A 25,300-nucleotide genomic window follows, 5' to 3' on the forward strand; every position below is an offset into this window, starting at 1 on the left:
TCGGACACGTTAACGTGTCGACCTGATGGTGGCGCTAGATGGGAAGTCAGAGGATCAGCAGAGTTATTACAGTTCATCCTGAGGGGAGCGTGAACGATGAAGCACGTTCCCTAAATCAGCCAACATTCAACCAGCAAATAAGATTTAATATTCAAAACTGATCTGAGATGAAGGTTCGGGACTGTCTGATGTCTCTGTGCTGCTGCTGCTGTGCTGTGAAGCTGTTTGGTTGTTCAGGAAAATGAAGTTGGGGGAAGTGAGTTTAATAAATGACCAGCAGACAAACAACTTCCCCAAACGACGAAAGGACTGTTAAGGTGTCAGATAACAAAATAATCAAATCACAAACACACCTGTTGTACTCTCAAAGGATCTCATCTTACCACTCACAAAAACAGTTAGAAAATGCAGATATTCAGTTTATTAATGTAGAAGACTAAGAAAACTAAGAAAAAGCTGTAGCCAGTGAATGTTTGGTATTTTTGCTTAAACAATTACTTTAACGATTCATTGATTATCAAAAATGCATATACATTTTTTGTCAATCTACTAATCGCTTAATTATTTCAGCTCTAATCAATTCCATATAAGGCAATTAAGAAGAAGTTCACATGGTGGAGCTTCAAGGGGCCAGATGCATAAAACTGTAGATTCACGACTAAAACTGTGGCGTTAGCTAACATGAGTGATTACGCTCACGCGAACTACACGAAGCTCTACGGTAGAAATTAACTGTGTCCCAACTCATCAAGGGGCAGCATGGGTTAAAAACACAGAAGCCCCACCCTTACAGTAACACGTTAGCATTAAAAAGTAACGTTAGCATAAAAAAGGAATGTTAGCATAAAAAAGGAATGTTAGCATAAAAAGGAATGTTAGCATAAAAAAGTAATGTGAGCATAACGAAAGGAATGTTAGCATAAAAAAGTAACGTTATAAAAAAGTAATGTGAGCATAACGAAAGGAACGTTAGCATAAACGAACGTTAGCATAAAAAAGGAACATTAGCATAACGAAAGGAACGTTAGCATAAAAAAAGTAATGTGAGCATAAAAAAGTAACATTAGCATAACGAAAGGAACGTTAGCATAAAGAAAGGAACGTGAGCATAAAAAAGAACGTTAGCATAAAAAAGGAATGTTAGCATAAAAAAGGAACGTTAGCATAACGAAAGGAACGTTAGCATAAAGAAAGGAACGTTAGCATAACGAAAGGAATGTTAGCATAAAAAAAGTAATGTGAGCATAAAAAAGTAACATTAGCATAAAAAAGTAACATTAGCATAAAGAAAGGAACGTTAGCATAAAGAAAGGAACGTGAGCATAAAAAAGGAACGTTAGCATAAAAAAGAATGTTAGCATAAAAAAGGAACGTTAGCATAAAAAAGGAACGTTAGCATAAAAAAGAACGTTAGCATAAAAAAAGAACGTTAGCATAAAAAAGAACGTTAGCATAAAAAAAGAATGTTAGCATAAAAAAAGAATGTTAGCATAAAAAAGGAACGTTAGCATAAAGAAAGGAACGTTAGCATAAAGAAAGGAACGTAAGCATAAAAAAGGAACGTTAGCATAAAAAAAGAACGTTAGCATAAAAAAAGAATGTGAGCATAAAAAAGTAATGTGAGCATAAAAAAGTAACATTAGCATAACAAAAGGAACGTTAGCATAAAGAAAGGAACGTGAGCATAAAAAAGAACGTTAGCATAAAAAAGGAATGTTAGCATAAAAAAGGAACGTTAGCATAACGAAAGGAACGTTAGCATAAAGAAAGGAACATTAGCATAACGAAAGGAATGTTAGCATAAAAAAAGTAATGTGAGCATAAAAAAGTAACATTAGCATAAAGAAAGGAACGTTAGCATAAAGAAAGGAACGTGAGCATAAAAAAGGAACGTTAGCATAAAAAAGAACATTAGCATAAAAAAGAGCGTTAGCATAAAAAAGAACGTTAGCATAAAAAAGGAACGTTAGCATAAAGAAAGGAGCGTTAGCATAAAGAAAGGAACGTAAGCATAAAAAAGAACGTTAGCATAAAAAAAGAACGTGAGCATAAAAAAGGAACGTTAGCATAAAAAAGGAACGTTAGCATAAAAAAGAACGTTAGCATAAAAAAAGAACGTTAGCATAAAAAAAGAACGTTAGCATAAAAAAGGAATGTTAGCATAAAAAAGGGAACGTTAGCATAAAAAAAGAACGTTAGCATAAAAAAAGGAACGTTAGCATAAAAAAAGAACGTGAGCATAAAAAGGAACGTTAGCATAAAAAAGGAACGTTAGCATAAAAAAAGAATATTAGCATAAAAAAAGGAACGTTAGCATAAAAAAGGAACGTTAGCATAAAAAAGGGAACGTTAGCATAAAAAGGAATGTTAGCAAATAGAAGTTCAATATTAAATTAGCAACATCAATGTTAGTACATGACGCTCCTATTAGATGACGGCAAAGCTTCACTCATAACAAACTAACAGACAGGATGTAATCAGTATTATTGATCAGCAACGCACGATCATGAAGAGAGACTCCGGACACCGGTTTGATTTTTTCCCCTTAAAAGCAATAAGCGTAATAACGTGATGCATTTTCTGCAGCTCACACTGACACTAAACACACCAGAACCAATCACCAAAGTATTGATCACAGAGTCTGACAAACGTTAGCAAATATACAGCCACAAACACACAGTAACAGTTATAACGTTCCTTCATCAAAAGTCACATTTCACACTGAGCTGGTAAAAGCCGGCCATCATGACATCACACTGGTAGTGTGAACTGGATATTAAGTTTACATTACATTCTGTTTTTTTATTTTTTATTGTAGCTTATTTATGTACAACATTTAAAAGTTAATTCATAAGAAGACATTATAATTCTGCCCGGACCCCTCGGCCCTCAGACGCAAATCTAAACACGGGGCCGAGTTCAGCCCCGACAAAACATAGCAAGACTTATTTCAACGGAAACGGCGGAGCCTTTTAAACACGGCGGCGTTTATATACACGTCGCTGCTGATTGGGTAACACCTCTGACACGCCCACCAAACGAGAGGACGTGCCTCAAAGCCCGTCACACACCGCTCTCAGCAAACACGTCGCTCAGCCCGGAAACCGCCGCGAAACGGTGCACGCCGTTTTCAGGCCCGAGGCCCGAGTTCTTTCACGACATGAGAACATTTTGTAGATACGAGTGTTTTACCGGACAACAGCCACGTTTATCCGCTGTTCAGAGTGAACTGTGACTCTTCAGAGTCAGATAAACGTAGTGAGGAAGACGAATGAGGGACTACACCGTCGTAGTGAGGAAGAGGAACAAGAGTTCCCTCTGAAAAGCAGAAACTCTCTGAACGTCTGAACCGGACCGAAGAACTGGAGCGGACTTTTGACTGGAAGCTGAAGAAGCAGTTTGTGTAGCTGGACTTTGTGAAGTCAGAGACTGAGCCGCGGCGTTTCAGGATGTGGACTTTTCCTGCGGAGCGTCTCCTCCGAGGCGGGAGCCACTTCCTCTTCCTGTCCCTCGTCTCCTGCAGAGTACCGTCACGACTCGGAGGCCACATTTACACAACAACGCTGCAAACGTGCTCTTGTTCTCCACGTTTGACCAGAATGACTGGTGTCCCATCATCCGGTAATGACGAGAGACGGACTCGCAGCTTTCGTTTCACAATGATTCGATTATTTTATCACTTGTTTTACAGCTGTTACTGTGACACCAGATTCAGATTTCTTTAAGCGAGAAATTTTGAATATTTCTTCAATTTATCAAAGTAATTTCTACTTGCAACTAAGTGCATTTACTAAAGTAAAGTACTTTAAATTTGTACCTGAGTATTTTCTGCTCGTGCCTCTACTTCACCACATTCATCTGACGGCTTTAGTTACTTTACAAACTAAGATTTTTGCACATAAAACGAAGAGTTTATAAAATCTGATGTTATAAATGAAACTCCCGACAGTTTATACGAGTTCAGCTGAATCGATCAGTCGGCTCACAGAAGATTAATCAACTGTTTTGATGGTTTCTCCTGTAAATCCCTTCCTGGCTGCAGCTCCTCAGATGTGCAGATCTGCTGCTTTTCCTCTGAACGACTGTAATAACTGTGATGTTTGTTAATAACGTCGAGCTTCGGACTGTCGGTCGGACACGACGACGCGCTGAAGGCGTCGCTTTGGGCTCTGGGTCGTCGTGACGGCGTTTCTCACCGTTTTCACCAGTTTTACAAACCGATCGACTGTGACTCTTGGAGCAAAACACGAAGTCAGGTTTCGTTGCTATAGAGACAAAACATCCACCGAGGGAGGTGGTCAGCTAAACATCTGACTTTAACCCCAGAGACCGCAGTTCACTTCCTGTTTCCTACCAACAGTCAACATAGTTTTTTTTAACCACTATCGTTCACTAACCTTCACCACAGTGTGTGAGATCATAAAAGAGTTCATTTTCGCAGCTGTGAAATGTAACAGGTGGCCTACAGCAGAGTCTGTGCGCCACGCTGCTGCGGCGGAGACGACGCACTCGCTTTACCAGCTGCAGCGCCACTCTGCGCTTTTCACGTGACTCGCAGACCGAAGTGCGAAATGTTCCGACGGCAGGATGACGGACAGATTCTGAGTCAGCGTTTATGACTCGCTGAAGGTGTTTTCACTTCACACGCATCGAAACCAAGTTACCCGAGTCAGCAGAAAAACAAGAGAAGAAGAAGAAGTGTGACGTCGCAGTGTGTGTTTCCTAACCTTAACCTTCAAACCAGGTCTGAACCTTCAAACAGCCCTTTGAAGTTGTGAGGACCGGCCAAAAAGTCCTCACTTTGCAGCAAACACACACAGCTGACTGGTGCTGGTGCACGGACTCCCCAGTGTTCCCAGTTAGACAGTGAGCCGGCTTCATGGTGCACGAGAGCCTGAATTTATCAACAGGTGTCAATACCGATACTGCTTATCAATGCTCTTATTGATTCAGCTCTGTGAGGCTGTTACTCCGACACGGCGGTGCTTTGAGCTAACTGCTAGCAGCAATATAATGTTTATAGCGTGTTCACCATCTCAGTTAAGCGTGTTAGCATGCTAGCATCAGCTAACCAGCAGTAAACACAGAGTGCAGCTGAGGCTGATAGTTCTGCAGGTAGGACTCGTCCTCTGGGGAGCACGAATGTCTGTACCAAACTTCATCACAATCAATCCAAGAGCCGTCGAGATATTTCAGCGTGGACCAAAGTGGGGGACAGACACCCAGACTACGCGTGGCTGCGACGGCGAGGCAGCGTGGCGAGCACGAAAGCTCTGGTTGGTCAGCTGAGCTACACGTTTTCTCCTCCGTGTTTCTGATGCCTTTGTTTTTTTGTCTTTTCATAATTTATATTTTAATATCAAGTAGGAAGTCAGTTACTGTAGTTTGGTGTGACCGCTCACCAACACCGTCAGCGGGCGGAGCTGCAGCAGCGACTCACAGCTGATGGAGGAGATCAAGATACTTTAAGAAACTTAGTGCCCGATCGCCGCAATTTCACATAAACCTCCTCCTCCTCAGAGTCGTGACTCCGTCAGGTCTGAACTCTCAGACCTGAAACTCACGTCGAGTCGTTCAGAGCGACTCGCGCGTCCAGAGGACGTCATCGTCTCTGACGTCCGTCCAGAATAAACCTCCAGAAACCAGCTGAGACGCCAGAGAAGAAACCTGCAGAACCTGCCTGAGCACACACACACACACACACACACACACACACACACACACAGCGTAACTCACTGAGTCCACGACAACATTCTACTTCCTGTTTACATTCCCAAATATGGGAACTGTAGTTCCAAAAATTAGAGCATGTCTGTCCCCCAAACACAATAACAGCAGTTACAAATGAACATGAGCTTTTTCAGTATTTTTGTGTGCTCATCAACACGGTTCTTATATTACTTCCTCAAAGTACTTTAACTTGCGACCGGAGGGTGGTGGATGGTGTTGGTGTGGGGGGACGCAGGTGTCTCGATTTTGTCTTGGGGCACAGTGCCAGACTTTGAAAACCCTTGCGCTGAAGTAAAGATCGGTTCCTACAACAAAAGCATGAAAAAATTAGACTGAATAATCAGATTCGTCAGCGTTCAGGTCTCAACAGGATAAAAAGGTGAACTCGTGCTTCCTGCAGGAAACCAAATCTCTGCTGTGCTTCAACACACGTCCAGTTATTGACTCAGACACGATGGAACTGGTTTCACTTCATTTCAACATCCTAAAATCTGTGACAATAACGTGCTTATTGTAAACTAACTTCAGGTCGTTCACATCCTTCACACGACTGACGGACTGCAGTATCAGTATTAAAATCAACATCTTGTAAATTTTATTCTGAAAATATTTCCTTGAAAAGTTTACTCTCAAAATATTACAACTTCTCTTTACTCTTTGTAATAGTATGGCATGTCTTGAACTTTAAATATTTAACTATTCTTGAAAATCTCTGTTTTATTCTAACAGTGGCTTTAAAGCTCGTAGACACGGATTTCTTTTTAGGGGTGACGAGTCAAAAAAAGGTTGAGAACAATGAGCAAAGACCGTTGTAAAGAATTATCAGCACCTCTAAATGTGTAAGAAGTGTGTGTTGAACCTGATGACGCCGTAAACCTTTAACTCTTCACTGCTTCTTCCGCGGGAGCCACACTGGCAGGACTCACTTTCACCTTAAAAACACCAGAAACCAACATTCGGTGCGCGATTAGGAAACGGTGCTCCAAGTGACTTTGCTTGAAACCGGAGCGGGTTTGGTTGCATATTAAAAATAAAGGGCTGGATCCGTCAGATTTCCTCTGTTCTCCTTGTTAAACTCGTTCCTTCCTGGGGGTTTTTTTGACTGCGACCTGCTGCAGCGTCTTTGTTTTGATTTTCTGACGCTTCATGTTCCTCACCTGCCACGTCTCTCCATCTGGTTTGCGACTTTGTTAGAAATCCAGTTATACTGTTTGTGCACTACATGTTAGCCAATCGGAAGCACTTTGCGAACTAATTCAATAACATTTAGGAATTTAGTAAAAGCTGATTCAGCATCGCACCTATTTTTTCTGTACGATGCGCGCAAACAAAAACAGTAAAGATGACCTGTTGACAGTCATTTAGACATCATACCAGCAACATTACACCTTTCACTACAGTTTCAATGTCCCAGACCTGAAAACAGTATTATTTTTTACACCTGAGCACACTCCTCTGGACTTTTTTCTGTCTAAACTAAATATAAATGAAATGTATAATGAATGAAACATTCTGTTACTGGTGGCCAATATCAAAGGCAAACTCAGTGTAGAAAGACAAGGCTGCCGGCAGCAACGCTGTTCAGGTAGAGGTAGGCGGTGTGGCCCGGCGTTAACTGCTTCAGCATCAGTAGATACACAGGGTTATAATTAAGATTGGACTACAAACACACAGCGGGACAGAAGCTGGTGTATTTGTGCGCTCAGGAAAAGTGATTTGACAGTAAAACGAGCCTGAGCGAGTCAAACAGTTGAATAATGTTAAAACTTCCTGAGAAATCATAGAAAAGGTTTCAGTCGTAGTATCTGTTAATTAGCTAGTTTCACCTGAAACTGACCTAATTGTTTCCTTGATGGCCCAGTAATCAGTAATCGATTACAGATACTCAGGTAGACTCCTCCCTGAGGGCGGGGCTTCAGTAATCACAGAGTAGCTTAAATTGTTCTCAGACCATTTTCACAATCGAGAATGACTTCCGGATGGGAGCCGAAACGTCTTGATTCTGAAAACAGCGTCCAGACGACTACGACTGAAACCTTTTCTACGATAGAAAACACTCCTGGACGAATGAGGGACGACACCGTCTTCCTGAGAAATCCTAAAAATAAACAGTTTGTCAGCGACTCCGACGCCCAGAATAAATAACGCGTAGAGTCGACATCGAGTGAACGAGGAAACACTCGTCACCAGAAGAAACTCCACTTATCACCTTCAGAAAAGTTTAGATACTAACGTTACGTTGAGCTGCATGGCTGACTGAGGTGGTCTGATGTGTTACCTGTTTATGAAACATCTAAACTACCTGCGCACACACCAGAATATCTATAACTGTTGGCACTCGAGTTGCATTGTGGGTAATGTAGGCGCCAGGTTCCCTGCCCCAGGACGGACAGACAGGAAACAGATGCAGTGTGTTACAGAATAAAATGACAGTTTGATCCGGGCCGGTTTCAGGGTCAATGGAGATTTGGAGCTTAGCCCTGAAATCGTTGAGTCTGGGGTCACGCTTCAATCGATAAATACTGTATTTAATGTATCAAACTAATTTTTAAAAAGCCATATTTTAAACAATTGATAAGAAACTAATCTGACTGAACTGATATTTTATTTCTCTTCAGTGAAAAACTTCTAAATTCAATAATCAACAATAATTGAAAAAAGCTACAAAGGCCACATTAGAAATTATCATCTGCCAAATTTTATGACAAACAAAATGCTCCGTCCAGTAGAACTGAACGATCTGAACGATATGCAAAAAATCATATTGCAATTATTTCGACAGATATTGCGACATGAGTCTCGATTTTAGTGGGAATGGTAATTTGTATTAAGGCACACCTGCGGGGCGCTGTCACCTGGTGGGACTCGATGGGGGAGGAGGCAGCCGGGCAGGAGGTCTGTGACCCGCAGAGACCTCAGCACTTCAGTTTCATCATCATCATCATCATCATGAGGGACATCGTGTCGTCTGTAAAGACATTCAGCTGCTTTCTGACACCTTTTAATGTCCAGGACTTGTTTTCCAACAAAGTTAGTTTTATAATCCTGCACGCTCACGTGAGGCGCAAACTGAGCTGCCAGCTGTGATACGATGGGGAAGTCACCAATTTGAGTGAATACCTTTTAAAACTTTTACTTTACTTTAACTTCTGAGTGCACGGAGCTGTACTGCGTTGCGTTTTAGTGGCCTGACTGTTGGAAATAAACGCTGTACTGTGGGAACTCTCCCGGCCGGTGCTCCCAGTAACACTGTAGCCGGCCCTGGACTTGTTGACTCGGACCGGCCCACCGAACACGTCCCCAAGCCACACTTCAATAAGATTATTAAACAATGTTTATATTTAGAACTATATAATATTTAGTAAATTGTTAATACTATACTGTTGGTATAGTATGAATACATTCATTATTTTATGTTAGTATATTCATGTAATAGTATACTATATACCTCTAGAATAATATTAATTCCTATTGGACAATACAACAGTTTAATGTTCCTTCATTAAATCCTTGGGCAAGAAAAAATGTCCACACTGGTGGTTTGTCAATAATCAGAAACATTCATGCAGAACGGGTTCAACATTTGAAACTTTACTGCAGCACGTCAACCTTTTTTTAATGTCCCGCCCAATCACAGCCGGGATGGGGCGGGACATTAAAAAAAGTGACATTAACGAGCACATCGACTTTACGAAAAGTTGAACATGTTTCAACAAAAGGCGCCGATATAGCTCAACAGCCAGCTAACTAAACCCAAACCCTGCTTATCTTATCCCTGTTGTCTTCTGTCGTACTGCTCCAGCTGCAGAACCTTGACCAAAAGTTGAACTGGTGTCACTGGGCTCACTGGGCTGCTCTCTCCGCTGCCTTCAGGCTCACTGGGCTGCTCTCTGTGCTGCCTTCAGGCTCACTGGGCTCACTGGGCTGCTCTCTCCGCTGCCTTCAGGCTCACTGGGCTCACTGGGCTGCTCTCTGTGCTGCCTTCAGGCTCACTGGGCTCACTGGGCTGCTCTCTCCGCTGCCTTCAGGCTCACTGGGCTCACTGGGCTGCTCTCTCCGCTGCCTTCAGGCTCACTGGGCTCACTGGGCTGCTCTCTGTGCTGCCTTCAGGCTCACTGGGCTCACTGGGCTGCTCTCTGTGCTGCCTTCAGGCTCACTGGGCTGCTCTCTCTGCTGCCTTCAGGCTCACTGGGCTGCTCTCTCCGCTGCCTTCAGGCTCACTGGGCTCACTGGGCTGCTCTCTCTGCTGCCTTCAGGCTCACTGGGCTCACTGGGCTGCTCTCTGTGCTGCCTTCAGGCTCACTGGGCTCACTGGGCTGCTCTCTCCGCTGCCTTCAGGCTCACTGGGCTGCTGTCTCTGCTGCCTTCAGGCTCACTGGGCTGCTCTCTCTGCTGCCCTCAGGCTCACTGGGCTCACTGGGCTCACTGGGCTGCTCTCTCTGCTGCCCTCAGGCTCACTGGGCTGAGATGATTGACAGGTAATGGCGCCAAATGAATAATTTGTTAATTTAAAACATTTGGCTGCATCAGCCTCATGGGACTTCAGCCTCTTCTCTCTCAGCTTTTCAGCACCACCTTTACATTTTCTCTCTTTGTATTTGTCCATCTTGCTCCACTCCTGGTTATTCATGTGATGTCACCAGAGAAGGGAAAGGGGCGGGGCCCAGGTAAAAAGAGTCAGCTGGTCCAACAGTAATTGGCTGGGAGAGGCAGGCTGACAGATGTAATGCCCAACCGCAGTGGGTCGGCAGCCACACTGGTGCGTAATCAAAGTGGGCCGACGACGCATCTCTCGCTCTTGTTTTTGTATAATTTTGGTGCTCTGTGTTTGCAGACGCGCTGTTAATGAAGGCCTGAGCCCAAAGGCCGGGAAGTGTCCGGTGCCAGACGGCCGGTCCAGCCCCGACTGAGAGGCTGAGCAGAGACTACATGGGGAGGGAGGAGCTCTGTCTTCTGCTGCGTCAGCACTTCCCTCCGACCGCTGACTGATAGACACAAATCGAGCTGAAGTAGTTGAGAGAAAGACAGGAAGGCAAATGTAGTTTTTGTTTATTATTATCACGAGCTGAAACATGTGAACGCTCAGACACTCAGGGTGATACATGAACAGCAGCCAGGTGTCATCAGCACGACTTCTTCATGAGTTTCTGAATATCCACTGACTCTGGATCAGGACGTTGTTCTTGATTTTCTTCTAGTGAATACCAGATGGCCGAATGTTAGCATGTTAACTGTACACATGCTAATCATTAGAATGTTAACATGGTGGCTAAGGTTAGCATGTTGATATCCATACTATAGGGATGGTAACATGCTAAGCTTAGCATGTCAATGAGCTAATACAAATACACACTGTGCTTTGAGTTGAACGTTACCACAAAGTCTGATGAAAGTGACTGAGATGAGTCCGAGATGTCCTGAAAAGGTACAAGATGAACCCTTTTGATTTAGGCAACACCTTTCCTTTCCTTCAGCGCCACCATCAGGACAAACTAGCTTCACTCCTGATACAATTAACAACAGACAGTAATTAAGGTTTCACCACTGCTAATGTTTATTAGTCGCAAGATTTTACATTCTGGTAGATTGATTGATTGATTGATTGATAGATACATGATTGTCAAAGAGGTGATGAAGATCATCCGTGCAATGATTCAAACCGCCTTCCTGACAAAAAAAAAATGTAAATCTAATTTCAATTTAAACAAAGTGATGAGTCAACTGTCCGTTAGCACTAGCATTTCCTGTGGTTGTTTCACAATAAAATACCTTCACATTCAAATGCATTTATTATGAAACACATGCACATGTTATGTTAGCATGTTTTCACGTCTCAGCTGTTTTGTTGCTGCTTCCTGTCGAACTCAGTGGATTGTTGAGGAATTTAGTTCATAAATCATCAGATAACTTTCCTGACAGACACGTTACTGAATGTAAGATGCTTCTTATTAACGGCAGAAGGTCAAACAGATAAATCAACTTCTGAACAAGAGATATTAGTGGCTGCTGGAGGAAACTATTTGACCAATCAGGAGCTGCAGTGTGTGATTCTGCAGGTCCTTGAATAAGACTTTGCATTAAAACAGTAATTAGTTCACTTGTCCGTCTTTCACATCATCGTTTTGTTTTTATTTGTTGGTGAAAAATGTAAAACATTTCGTCATAGTTCTTGTTTTCAAACCTTACTTTTGATTCAGTTTTAGTCTAGTGTTGTAAAAAAAAAAAAAGGTCAACAAATCATAGTTTTCGCTGGTAAAGTAACTAAGGTAATATTATGCATATGCATCTCTGTAGACCCACCTGACTTATTGTACTGTAACTATGTAAATATATACGGACATCAGTGATTTACACATTAACTAAATCTTATCCAGGACTAGTTGACTAATAATAAGTTTTAGTAGTGGACTAGTCGGTGAAACCCCTCTTCTTCATAAACATTGCAGCCTCGTGGAGCTGCTAGTTACAGACTGTTAACGTTGTAAACACGAAGAAAAAGAAGCAGCTGTTGAACAGGCTGGCTGTGTGTTTTCCGTCCTGTTTCAGGCAACAACGAGCAGCGAGCACGCGAGTCCAGTTTAGTGTTGATGAGCGACAGCTGACAGTAAATAACCTCCTCCGTCTACAACACAGCGCAGATGCTGCTGCTGCTGCTGACTAACAGTTTAACAGCAGGATGAGCTGAAGCTCTGTGACGGGCACCGACGCTGGGGAGGTTTCCGATTTCATCGCCTGGGAGGAAAAAATACAAAACACGAAGAGGAAGTCTTCATGTCTGTACAGCCTGCAGACAGCTAGCTTAGCATAAAGACAGCTGCTGTCACAGGTGTTGTTGGTAAAAGGTTTAATCTCACCTGCAGTGCTGACATCAGCATCACTTCTCACATAATGTTCATGAGGCTGCATGTCATGTGTTCACATGTCACAAAGTTTAAATTAATTTCCTGGTGTCCCACTTTAAAAAAAACAAAAAAAAAGTCAACAGGTAAGGCCGCTGCTCAGTAACGTTTGTCTTCAGGCGGCGTGGCCACGATCACCTCTTTGCTCCCAAAGTCCCAGAAGGCCGTCATGTGGAAGGCCATGTTGGAGAAGACCACCAGGTACTCAAAGAGGGCGAACAGGGTGTAGACTGGAGGACGGAGAGAGACAGAGACAGGAAGTGAATAACTGAGAGAATCATCCTGCAGACAATCACAGCAGGACTCCGACGCTCACCTCCCGTTTCACAGAACTTGTTGTGGCGTCTGAAGAAGTAAGCGGCAGCCACGCAGCAGATGACGTTAAACACGAAGAGACGCACCTTCCAGCGATACGATGTCCTCTCCTGAGAGACACGGAGAGAATTCAAATGTATTTGTTTATAGAAAACAGTGATGTGATGAGAAACACGACTGTGGTCATGACAATCAGGTTTTTATGAATGTATGTATGTATGTTTTATGTATTCAGAACCTTTATATCTTGATGTCTCCAGATATTAAACAGTTTAGAGCCGCAACTAAGTTATTTTCATTATCAATGAATCTGCCGATTATTTTCTCAACTAATCGTTTCAGCTGTAAAACCGATCTGGTGATGCTTTGGGTCTGTAACAACCAACAAATTACACTGAACGCCTGAACGCAGCATTTAGCATCAGAAACCTCCTCAGAGTCCTAACTCCGTCAGGTCTGAACTCTCAGACATGAAACTCACGTCGAGTCGTTCAGCGCGACTCGCACGTCCAGAGGACGTCATCGTCCCTGACGTCCGTCCAGAATAAACCTCCAGAAACCAGCTGAGACGCCAGAGAAGAAAGCGGCTGCAGAACCTGCCTGAGAATCCTGCTGTTTCTAAGTTTCCTTCAGTCTCACAGTGATCCAGAGACAGCTGTCTGTCCGTCCACGGGTCCACTGCAGACAGGAGCTGCTGACTGCTGGTTCGGCTGCTTTAATGGGACAGTGACTAAACGTGGACACATTCAGGCTCACAGACGGCTAACAGACGGACTAACAGACGGCTGACAGACGGGCTAACAGACGGGCTGACAGACGGGCTAACAGACGGGCTAACAGACGGGCTAACAGACGGACTGACAGACGGGCTAACAGACGGCTAACAGACGGCTGACAGACGGGCTAACAGACGGGCTAACAGACGGACTGACAGACGGGCTAACAGACGGCTAACAGACGGCTGACAGACGGCTTAACAGACGGACTGACAGACGGGCTAACAGACGGCTAACAGACGGACTGACAGACGGGCTAACAGACGGCTAACAGACGGCTGACAGACGGGCTAACAGACGGGCTCACAGACGGGCTAACAGACGGCTAACAGACGGCTGACAGACGGGCTAACAGACGGCTAACAGACGGACTAACAGGCGGCTGACAGCAGGCGGCTAACAGACGGACTAACAGGCGGCTGACAGACGGGCTCACAGGCGGGCTGACAGGCGGCTAACAGACGGGCTAACAGACGGGCTGACAGACGGCTAACAGACGGGCTGACAGACGGGCTGACAGACGGGCTAACAGACGGGCTGACAGACGGCTAACAGACGGGCTGACAGACGGGCTCACAGACGGGCTCACAGACGGGCTCAAGTTGTAGGAAAACATGTTCTGAGCAAAAAGTGATTATCCCAAACAGAAGATGGAAAGCAGAACAGGAGCGACAAATCCATTAATATTAGCTTTTTGTTGTTGTTTTACACGATCAGTGCATTTTTTAACATGACTAAGTCTCAACATGCTTCTCACTCTCCTCCATTCATATACTGAAAATAACAGCCAGACATGCCGAGCGAACACACGCATGACTCTGCGTTCTTGCTTCTTCACTGAGTCACTTTAACAACTTCTCCAGGATGCGTGGGGACTCTGAGAATATAAAATATTAAAACGGGAGGAGTTTCCCTTCAATCAGCTGGTGAAGGTTTCCTGGAAGCTCAGCTGTCACATGATGCGAAGACTGGAGTTCTGCTTAAACTGCCGACGTCACCGAGTGACACATTTCTGTGCTGTTACTGAAACAGGGAAGCACCAAAATAACGTTCAGACAGAAGAGAAGCTAAACTGCAGAGTAACAGACGCAAGACTAACACCGCGACGTCAGGTTCCTGCTGGTTTTAATGACCTGTGCGTGGGAAAGAGACTGAACTTGCATTTCACGACACATTGTCAAGGACCCCAAAACCTCCTCAAAGACCTCAGGATCTTCCTTTAGCACTCCTTGAGCCACTTTAAGTACCACAAACATGCTTCAAAGACTCCAAGCACCTCATAAAATATCAATACAACAATAAAAGCGCCTTTGAAATTATTACGGACCCCTGGAAACTCTTCAAGGACCACTAGAACCTCCTAAACCATTCGTTCAGGGTTCAGGACCCTCTTAGATTCTCCCTGCTCTGCTGACAGTGTTTTCTGTGCTGGTGCGGTGGATGTGTAGCTCTGCGGCGCCCCCTGCAGGTGGAAACTCAGCACTGCTTCAAACAGCAGGAGGGCTGGTGTGCTGGCTGGCGCAGCACCTGTCGGACTTCAACGCAGGACTTTTTGGCTGCAGATTGAGTCACTTGTGAGTCACCTGAGCGAGTCATACCTCTAAATAAACAACAGAAGAAGAATAGCGAGCAGGAAGTGAAGTGGAGGAAAAACAAACTGAACTGTGGCGAGAGAATAAACTCTTGTACGTCGCCAGGTTTCTGCTCCTTCCCGACTGTCAAACACTGAAGCGTCTTCATGTCGGTTTGTGTTTCAGCTTTCAGCTGGTCGTCAGGCTCGTTCTGAGCTTCAGTCGAGCACAGACGTCCTCTGTAACGACCCGTTTCAGCGCAGATGAAGTCTGCAGACTAACTGATCTGCTGCTCTCTGTGTTTCTTGATATCTGCAGGCAGCTGCTAGCTAGCGTTAGCTTCCCAGCAGGTAGAAACTGACCGGTGGAAGTTGTAACCACGTACATTTATTTAATAAAGAAATATTGTACTTTTAACTCCACTACGTTTATCTGACAGCTTTCGTTACTTTGCAAGTTAAGATTTTTGCACGCAAAGAAAATGAATCTGCAGCTGTTTTGATGTTTGAAGTCGTTTCTCCTGTAAATCCCTTCCTGGCTGCAGCTCCTCAGATGTGCAGATCTGCTGCTTTTCCTCTGAACGACTGTAATAACTGTGATGTTTGTTAATAACGTCGAGCTTCGGACTGTCGGTCGGACACGACGACACGCTGAAGGCGTCGCTTTGGGCTCTGGGTCCAAACCGATCGATCGATCGATGGATCGACGGAGAAAAGAATCGGCAGATGGATCCAGAATGAAAAGCATCATCAGCTGCAGTCCGATACAAACCGGTTCAACATGAGCTCCAGCTCCACCAGCTGCAGCAGCAACATCCTGCTTTACATTAATGCACGAGGAATAATAACCTGATGATAGAATATATAACAGCACAGCAGCCACAGGGACGCTGCACTGCTTTAATGCTTTAAGGGCTGTTTCCTGAAAGAAGACGGAAAGTTTCATTATGAAAAACAAACTGCTCGAACTTAAGACATAATGGCATCACCAGAAGGTTTTATTAAAACTAAACTAAATGATGTTTGTTTGTATTTGTACATATATAATACAATAAAAACATCAAGTGTGTGTGTGTGTGTGTGTGTGTATATATATAAACATAAATACATAAAGGTTTGTTTACCTCTGGGTTCACATACTGTCTCCTGATCACCTGCCACAGTCTGCATGTAATGAGCATGTGCAGCAGCGAGCTCGCTATGAACACGATGAAACCGTTTTTATGAACACCTGCAGACACAAACAGGATGAGCTGGAAATACGTTCGGTAATAAACTTCAAAGAAAAATGAAATGTGAACAGAAAATATAAAATGATCCGTTTTAAGTTAAAACAGGTTCACATTTAGTGAAATCCTCGTCTTCTCTTCCTCTCTGAGAGTCAGATGTTCAGATCGATGCCGCTCTCATGTCTGTACAGTAAATACGAAGCTGCAGCCAGCAGCCGGTTAGCTTAGCTTAGCATAAAGACTGGAAACGGGGGGAAACCGCTAGCCTGGCTCTGTCCGAAGGTACCAGAATCTAATATCTGCACCTCTACAGCTGATCAACATGTTGTATCTGGTTCGTTAATCTGTAAAAACTATGGATGCACAATATATTGTTGGCCGATAAGTTAAACATTTTTAATTATTGTTATTGATTTCTGATAATGAATTACGTCTGTGGACGAGACGCCACACAAACCTGTCTGTCTGAAACTTGAGGTTTTATTCTACTCGTGATCCGTAACAGCGACAAAATCCAGGTGAGACGGTACGAGTAAGTTACCAAACACCTGCCACACGGAGCTCGTTACGCTAACAGCGAACGAACCCTAACGAGCCGGAAACGAACAGTAACTGTTGATTAGCCTAATTAGCTAATGATTAGCCTAATTAGCTAAAGATGATTTATTGGGGCTTTTATTTGATACGAACAGCTGAAGAGAGACGGGAGATGTGGGGGAGGGAGGGGGGATGACGTGGACTCAAACCGGGCCGCCGCGGTGAGGACTCGCTCTACCAGGTGAGGGAGGACAGGGGACCAACGGAAAAGACCTGCAGCCTTTCTAAACACGGGTACGAGAGTTCGGTAAACACGAATTACTTCCAGAAAAGTCTTTAACGGTTTTTGTAGCCGACATAAGCTTTTCAAAAGGAGACGCGGTCCGGTATCAATTACTTTACAAGTTCACAGCACATTGTGTTTTCTTTATTCTCTCACGGAGGAGCTGTGTGCTGGATCACAAAACTAAACGTGTGGATAGTCATCAGTTCACAGTAAAAACAACAGTTTGCTGTTTTGAGGAGAGTTATGTGTGGGAAATCTCTGCTGTTTGAAACGCTGAGTGGAGGCCGGGGTCAGCCGGTCTCTGGCGGGTCGGCTGCACTCACTGTAGGTTTCGGTGGACGACACGTATGTGAGCAGCAGCAGGCCGGTGTTTTCGGCGAGGCTGCAGAGGAGAGCCAGCCCGCTCAGCAGCAGCTCCGGCAGCCTCTTGGCGAAGCGGCCGCGGTAGAAGCTGAAATAGGCGGCGGCCACCAGGTAGCGCGGCGCAGAGTGCAGGCCGATGCAGCAGCGCCAGATGTAGCGCTCCGGCACGCGGCTGATGGCGGCGCTGATGGACGGGAGGTAGTTTGACACCTGATTGGACAAAAGGAAAAAACACACAGACGCTTATTTTAGCCACCGATCTTAAAGATTTCCCTCTCGTTTACTCCTTATCTTTCATAGAGTTCGGTGATGATTTCATGGTTTGTGCTCTCGCCGTTTGTCAGCTCGCGCCTCCACCAAGACTGGAAAATCCGTAAAATGTGTTTTTAAAACTAGAAAATATCTTTAAATCTACAAAAACACACTGACTGCAAGGAATAACACGTTAGGTCAACAACACTAACGTCCCACACGTTGAAAACCAAGACAGACACGAGACACGCGACATAAAACCAAACTGCATCTTTCTAAAGCAGAAACTGCCCAGGAACATTTCCTGGATTTGTTCCCCGAAGACGAAGCGCTCTCGACCCCGCAGGTCATTCGGCGGTCCAACTGATCGGGAATCAGACTGCATTTGTTCGTATGCGTAGAAATGGCCGGAGCTGCTTTTCCTCGTTGCTTTCAGAGAACAAACGGCTCGCTTCAGTTTATATTCCCAGGTCGCTGACAGGCAGACCGCGGCCCGGGTCCGGACCCAGACGCCGTCCCATCTGGACCCGGAACTACAGCCCATAAATGATATTACTACAATCTGAGTATCACTACAGTTTGACGGAGCGTTTCTATTTTTTTCTAGCCTTCAGCGGTCCAGGAGACTCGCAGACCAATTGCACGCGATGTAAATCACCTCACGTGACGCCACTCAGCCAATCAAATCTGCGCATTCAGATAAGCACTGCGACTCGAGTCGGTGAGTGCGAGACGAGACGAGAGACAACAAGTGAGTCAGAGGACAGTAACGTCACACGAGACGAGAATCACGAATGGACTCACCTTCCCACGAGCTTTCAAACACGTTATCCACCTGCTTTTTATTTCATGTTTCTAAAGCTCTCGGTTGTGTATTTTATTTTAAAAGCAACTTATTATTTATAATCCTTCTGGTTCAAAGTGAAAACTGACAATAAATATGGTTGAAATATTTCTGATTTGCACTTTGTCAGATGTTGACACGCAGACGCCGACACAACTACGTCAACACACATGGCACCGAATCACAACACGAGTCCGACGCTGCGATGCTCTGGACCTCTTTGAGGTTTAACCGAACACCCCTGATTTACGCCGAGTCCCAGACCTGGTTCGAACAATCCGATCTGAAAGCTTCTTTGCTTTTTAGAGATCGGGTATCTGATCCGCCCAAAACACACGGCGACTGTAGACGGGTCTTGATAAACAGAAGTTAACTGGGTCTTTAATGAAAACAGAACCATGTTACTTTGCGTCATGTGTTCCTGAAGTTAGTCGCTAAACGGAGCTGATGACATGTTTCCTCTGACAGTTCACTTCGCTCTGCACGCTGCTGTTTGGTTTCACAGCGTGGCGACTTACCAGACAGTGCGTGTACGTTGCGTCCTCAAAGTGGTAGATGAGCGAAGTGACGAGGCAGGCGACGAGGCCGGTCAGAGGCAGCAGCACCGTCCCCACGGCGAAGCTGGTGAAAGGGAGCCGGATGAGGGGCCGGTCCCGGTCCAGGCTGCCGTACGGCCCCTGGAGCATCCTGGACAAACGCGACAGAGGAAGAAACACAAGATCACACGTTCGATCTCTTCAACACACCTGCCGTGTCTCACCTGCCGGCCACAGCTTCCTTAGCAGCATGTTCAATAGCGGTGTCGGTTATCACAGTATTTTCACTATTAGTCAGTTCTTTGTTTACACTGTCAAATAGAAAGCTGTTTCCTGACGTTTTATAGACCAAACGAATAATCGATTAATCAAGAAAACAATCTGCCAATGAATTATTAATGAGAGTAAGCGTTGGCTGCAGCCCTGCACGTTAACGTAAACAAACGTAAAGAAGTAATCCACCGATGCACACGGAGAGGAGCTCAGCCATCAATACAACCTACGGCTGCTTCTATAGTGATTATTTAATGCAACCACAAGGGGGCACAAGCCAGCGTGCTGCAGGTGCGACGGAGGAGCTCAAGGTGGAGGTGGGTCTGCATCGAGGATCGGCTCTGAGCCCCTTCCTGTTTGCTCTGGTGACAGACGGGCTGACAGATGAGGTTAGACAGGAATCTCCATGGACTGTGATGTTTGTGGATGATTTGTAGTGAGAGCAGGTGGAGCAGGTGGAGGAAAATCTAGAGAGATGGAGGTCTGCTCTGGAAAACAGAGGAGTGAAGCTCAGCTGCAGTAAGACAGAATACAGGTGCGTCAGTGAGAGGGACCCAGGTGGGACGGTGAGGTCACAGGGAGCAGAGGTGAAGAAGGTGCAGGACTTTAAGTACTTAGGGTCAACGGTTCAGAGCGATGGAGACTGTGGAGAAGAGGTGAAGAGGCGAGTGCGAGCAGGTTGGAGCGGGTGGAGAAAAGTGTCAGGTGTGTTGTGTGATAAAAGAGTCTCAGCAGGAATGAAAGGACAGGTGTTGGAGACAGTGGTGAGACCAGCGATGTTGGACAGCTTAGAGACAGCGGCACTGAAGGAAAGACAAGAGGCAGAGCTGGAGGCAGCAGAGCTTAAGATGCTGAGGTTCTCTTTGGGAGGGAGATGCTGAGGTTCATCTTTGGGAGAGGGACGAGGACGGACAGGATCAGGAACGAGGACATCAGAGGGACAGCTCGTGTTAGATGAGATAAAGTCAGAGAGGACAGATCGAGGTGGTTTGGACGTGTTCAGAGGAGAGACTGTGAATATATTGGTAGAAGGATGCTGAGGGTGGAGCTGCCAGGCAGGAGGTCTAGAGGAAGACCAAAGAGGAGGTTTATGGATGTAGTGAGAGAGGACAGGAAGCTAACTGGTGCGAGTGAAGAGGACGCAGAGGACAGGGTTAGATGGAGGCACGTGATTCGCTGTGGTGACCCCTGAAAGGAAGAGGAGACTTCTATATTGATTGTTTGTATGCCGAACTGTAGAACCGGTCACAAGACCCGAGCGGCGGCTGCAGCCCGGGGCCAGTCTCTGCTGCCAGCCCAGTACACTTTAAAACTTCCAGAGTTATCACCGGACTTCTGCGTGACCAAACCCAACGGCGGGTTTCGAACACGTGTGTGTTTACCTTTTACAGGTGATGTAAAGCCTGTCGTCACTCTGCACACAGTGTTTGGCTAACAGTTAGCCTTAAACAGGGGCAGGCATGTCGGTTTACAGTGTGAAACACTCACCTTTACAGCTCTCCGGGCCGGCTCGACCAGGTGCTGCGCTCCGCAGCCATTTAACCACCTTTAGCTCGTATTAAAAGCCCAAAGAGCTAATCCTGTTAGCTCAGGTTAGCCTCCGTAACCACTCAGGTAACGTAACATAGCTAGTTAGCTAACGCTAGCTATGAACTTCAGTCGGCTCTAACGTGAAATGTTGAAGTTAAAGTTTCTTAGCCAAACGTGTGACTTCTCTGCAGCGGCTCCGGTCAGTTTACCGTCACTGACAGACTTTATGTGCCGTTTTTTCTGTTAGTTAATGATTCTCTGGCTGTTTGTTAGCAGCATCCGGCTAGCGACAACAAGGCGCGGGACTTCCGGCCGAGACAACCTTCAGAATAAAAGTCTTCTTCTTCTGTTGTGTTTTATGGCGGTTGGCGTCCCTAATTGCGCATTACCGCCACCTGCTGGATTGTAACAGCTTCACAGTTTAAACTTTAAACATTGTCCACCCAACGTGATCCCATGCCACAGTCACTTCTCTAACCCGGACCCAGCTGTCTGAGTTGGTGCAGCTCCTTCCCTCAGTGTAACATCTGGATCCTCTCCAGATGTGTCCACAACATTCAGGAAACCTCCTTGCAGCGTCCAGCACCATCTTGATCCTTTCCGACTTCCCCTTTATTTCAGCCGCACAGTTTATAACCATGGCAATAAATGCCAGAAATCGCTTCTTGTATATACTGATGTTTTGCTCGTCTCCATTTCCTTTTGCACTGCCACCATTTCACCGTTCCTCTCCATTCTCTTAACAGCTTCAGCGTATGACTTTCCCTTTTCCGCTCTGATCTTATTCATTTTTATTTCCTTAATTCTTTTTGGACACTGTGCTGATCCCGTATGGTGGTTTCCCCTCGCAGTGCAGGCACTTTGCTTGCTCTTTCTCCACGTTACAGTTGTCCTTCCCACATCTCTGTGTCTGACATAAAACACTGGATGTCGATACATTTCCGGAATCTTGGTGTCCTGTTTGATAGCAATTTATGTTTTGAGCAACGTGTCACTAAGCTTGTCCAATCATGTTTCTATCACCTCAGAAACAAAAATATGATCTATTTTAAATCTTAGTGATGCAGAAACTGCTGTTCCTGCTTTTATCTCCTCACGCCTTGATTACTGTAACAGCCCGTTCACTCGTCTTAATCTAAAAACTCTGACAGACTGCAGACTGTACAGGACTCAGCTGCTCGGCTGTAAACCAGGACCCAGAGCTGCGACCACGTCACACCTGGTTCAGCCTCTTTACATCGGCTCCCTGTTGGTTTCAGGATCGATTTTAAGATCTTGTTGATTACTTTTAAGGCTCTTCATGGCTCCAGACTATATGTTAAACCTTGTAATCCCTTATGAACCTTCAGGTAGTCTGAGATCTTCGGGCAGGGGTCTCCTGTCTGCTCCTGAGTCCAGGATGGAAACTAAAGGGGACAGAGCTTTGGCCATCAGGGCCCCGAGGCTCTGGATCAACCTGCCCGAAGACATCAGGCTGTCTGAGTCAGAGTCTTCGTTTAAGTCTCGTCTCAAAACACATTTTTATCTGAAAGCAGATCCTGATTTTACCTGAACTGTTTATTTTATTGTTTTTGTGTATTTGATGTGTTTTATTTCTTTATATTTCATCTTTCACTGTGGTGTTTTATTTTTCTTGTTGTGAAGCACTTTGTGCTTTGTTTTGATAAGTGCTCTATAAATAAAGTTTTATTATTATTATTTATTATCTCCCACATCTTCTGCTTCCTCTACATCCTGCAGCAACATGTCCATATTCCTGACAGCAGAAACATCTGAGAGGCGCTCTCTCATACGGCCTCACCCTGTAGCCTACATAGTCTAGGTACACTCTCTCTGGTAATTCCCCCTCAAAAGTCAAACACACTGAATTACTGTCCTGCTTCTCCCCATTTCTGAACCTTGTCATCCTTCTTGCCTCACACACATCTTCAACCTCCCGAAATGACTCGGCCTCCACCGACAGCGGCACGCCGCTTACTACTTCTTCTTCTTTACTTCTGCTCCGAGTGGGAAGCAGTCCACACTGCTGTGATCTCCAAATGCATGAATCTTCAGGGCTTTATCTCTCTGACGCTTTGACACACATTCAATGATAACCACCCCACTTCCTGTTATCCTGACCGCTCGTACATCTCCGAGCTTCCCTCCTACAAACTTTCCAACCATGTGGATCCTTGAAAATGGCGTCTGTTTGTGTCACAGCTACCATCCCGACAAGATACTTCTCCTCTTTCTGACCGGATTCACTTGAGTTACTCTTCTTCCTTTTCTTTTTATTTTCAAATCCTCTCGAGTCCTCGTTTCTAATTTCGCGCTCTGATTCCTCCTCTGACTCCATTTCCTCCAAAATAAAAGCCGAATACGCGTCTTCTTTTTTTTTTTCTCCTCCAAAAACCTTATTTGATGAACAATAACAGTGAATTCCTAATAATCAATAACAGTCCAAAGACAAAAGGAACAGAATGAAACAGCAGCAACGCTGCAATAACCATAAACAATAAATAAATACATACATGTATAAATGGGTCAGTAAAATGAAACAAAATAAGTTTGAATTTCAGGGATCAATAATTAAAATTTCCACAAAAAATAAACTAAAATGAATCACTGTATTATCGTTGTGTCAGTTACATATTACGACTCATTTAACAAAACAGACAGAAGGCCCATAACGATGATAATGATGATAATAATAACAACAACAACAATAAAAATAACTAAATAAAACAAACAATCTTGGTCATAACACAAGAAACTGACACATAACTTGACATAGTTGTTTTATTGTCTGGTGTGCATCAGAAAGTATCTGTAAAGAAGAGAAATGATTCTCTAACTTGTTTAAAAACCAAGTTAATTTACATAAATAAATGTGATGTGATCTCACAATACCTTATTACCCGACTAGAACGCTGCGCTCCCAGGATGCAGGGTTACTTGTGGTTCCTAGAGTCTCCAAAAGTAGCCAGAGCCTTCAGTTATCAAGCTCCTCTCCTGTGGAACCAGGTCCCAGTTTGGGTTCGGGAGGCAGACACCATCTCCACATTTAAGAGTAGGCTAAAGACTTTCCTCTGTGATAAAGCTTATAGTTAGGGCTGGCTCAGGCGAGCCCTGAACCATCCCTTAGTTATGCTTCTATAGGCCTAGACTGCCGGGAGACTTCCCATGATGCACCTCTTTCCTCTCTCCTCCTCTCCCTCTCCATCTGTATGCATTTTTATCCCATTACTGCATGTTACTAACTCGACATCTTCTCTCTCCCGTAGTTTTGTGCTTTCTCGTTTCTCTCCTCTCTCCTTCTGTCGCTTTCAGCAGGTATTTCTGCCTCCGGAGCTGCAGAGTCTGGATCTGTGGTTGTGGGCCACCTGCTGCCCCCGTGTTCCTGCAGAGTCTGGATCTGTGGTTGTGGGCCACCTGCTGCCCCCGTGTTCCTGCAGAGTCTGGATCTGTGGTTGTGGGCCACCTGCTGCCCCGTGTTCCTGCAGAGTCTGGATCTGTGGTTGTGGGCCACCTGCTGCCCCGTGTTCCTGCAGAGTCTGGATCTGTGGTTGTGGGCCACCTGCTGCCCCGTGTTCCTGCAGAGTCCGGATCTGTGGTTGTGGGCCACCTGCTGCCCCCGTGTTCCTGCAGAGTCTGGATCTGTGGTTGTGGGCCACCTGCTGCCCCCGTGTTCCTGCAGAGTCTGGATCTGTGGTTGTCGATCACCTGCTGCCCCCGTGTTCCTGCAGAGTCTGGATCTGTGGTTGTGGGCCACCTGCTGCCCCGTGTTCCTGCAGAGTCTGGATCTGTGGTTGTGGGCCACCTGCTGCCCCGTGTTCCTGCTCGACAACTGCTACTACAGTTGTTGTTATTGGCTCTGTTACTGATGCTGACATTATTTTTCCTAAAGCTGTCATTCCTGTTATTATTAATTTATTAATATTAACACTACAATTACATTTCTACTATTTTAAAAATTCTAGGTGGTATTTGCGTTGTGCCTCCCTCTCCCCCTTCCCCCCTACGTCAAACCCTCTCTCCCTCTCTCTCTGATGGCCGCTCACAATTGAGTCTGGTTCTGCTCGAGGTTTCTGCCTCTTAAAGGAAGTTTTTCCTTGCCGCTGTGGCCAAATGCTTGCTCATGGTGGGATTTGTTGGGTCTCTGTAATTAATATTATAAA

The 25,300-nt window shown here is 45.1% G+C and overlaps 1 protein-coding gene across 2 annotated transcripts; it reads right to left on the minus strand.

The window, feature by feature from the left end:
* Positions 1-11,260: 11,260 nt before the first annotated feature.
* pgap2 (post-GPI attachment to proteins 2) lies at positions 11,261-21,470 on the minus strand. 2 transcript variants are annotated; one of them, XR_006380617.1, is made up of 7 exons: positions 21,099-21,470; positions 19,320-19,488; positions 17,666-17,915; positions 16,415-16,521; positions 12,946-13,054; positions 12,585-12,859; positions 11,261-12,462 (listed from the first exon to the last, which is right to left on the minus strand). XR_006380617.1 is itself a non-coding variant. In XM_044221342.1 (6 exons), exons 2-6 carry the CDS (start codon positions 19,485-19,487, stop codon positions 12,729-12,731), a joined length of 765 nt encoding a protein of 254 aa, XP_044077277.1. In that variant the 5' UTR covers position 19,488; positions 21,099-21,470; the 3' UTR covers positions 11,261-12,728. The 2 variants fall into 2 exon arrangements, 1 of the variants encoding a protein (XP_044077277.1); XM_044221342.1 differs by having other exon boundaries at positions 11,261-12,859.
* Positions 21,471-25,300: the final 3,830 nt, after the last annotated feature.

The sequence above is a fragment of the Siniperca chuatsi genome, linkage group LG14 (assembly GCF_020085105.1).
Source record: "Siniperca chuatsi isolate FFG_IHB_CAS linkage group LG14, ASM2008510v1, whole genome shotgun sequence".
Taxonomy (NCBI): domain Eukaryota; kingdom Metazoa; phylum Chordata; class Actinopteri; order Centrarchiformes; family Sinipercidae; genus Siniperca; species Siniperca chuatsi.

Excerpts from the sequence above, each read along its gene's own strand:
- pgap2 (XM_044221342.1), bottom strand. The coding sequence starts at position 19,487 with ATGCTCCAGGGGCCGTACGGCAGCCTGGACCGGGACCGGCCCCTCATC. Across the intron at positions 17,916-19,319 it reads CAACGTACACGCACTGTCTG|GTGTCAAACTACCTCCCGTC; the intron begins GTAAGTCGCCAC and ends TTGTCCAATCAG. Across the intron at positions 13,055-16,414 it reads GACAGTATGTGAACCCAGAG|GAGAGGACATCGTATCGCTG; the intron begins GTAAACAAACCT and ends CGTGTCTCTCAG.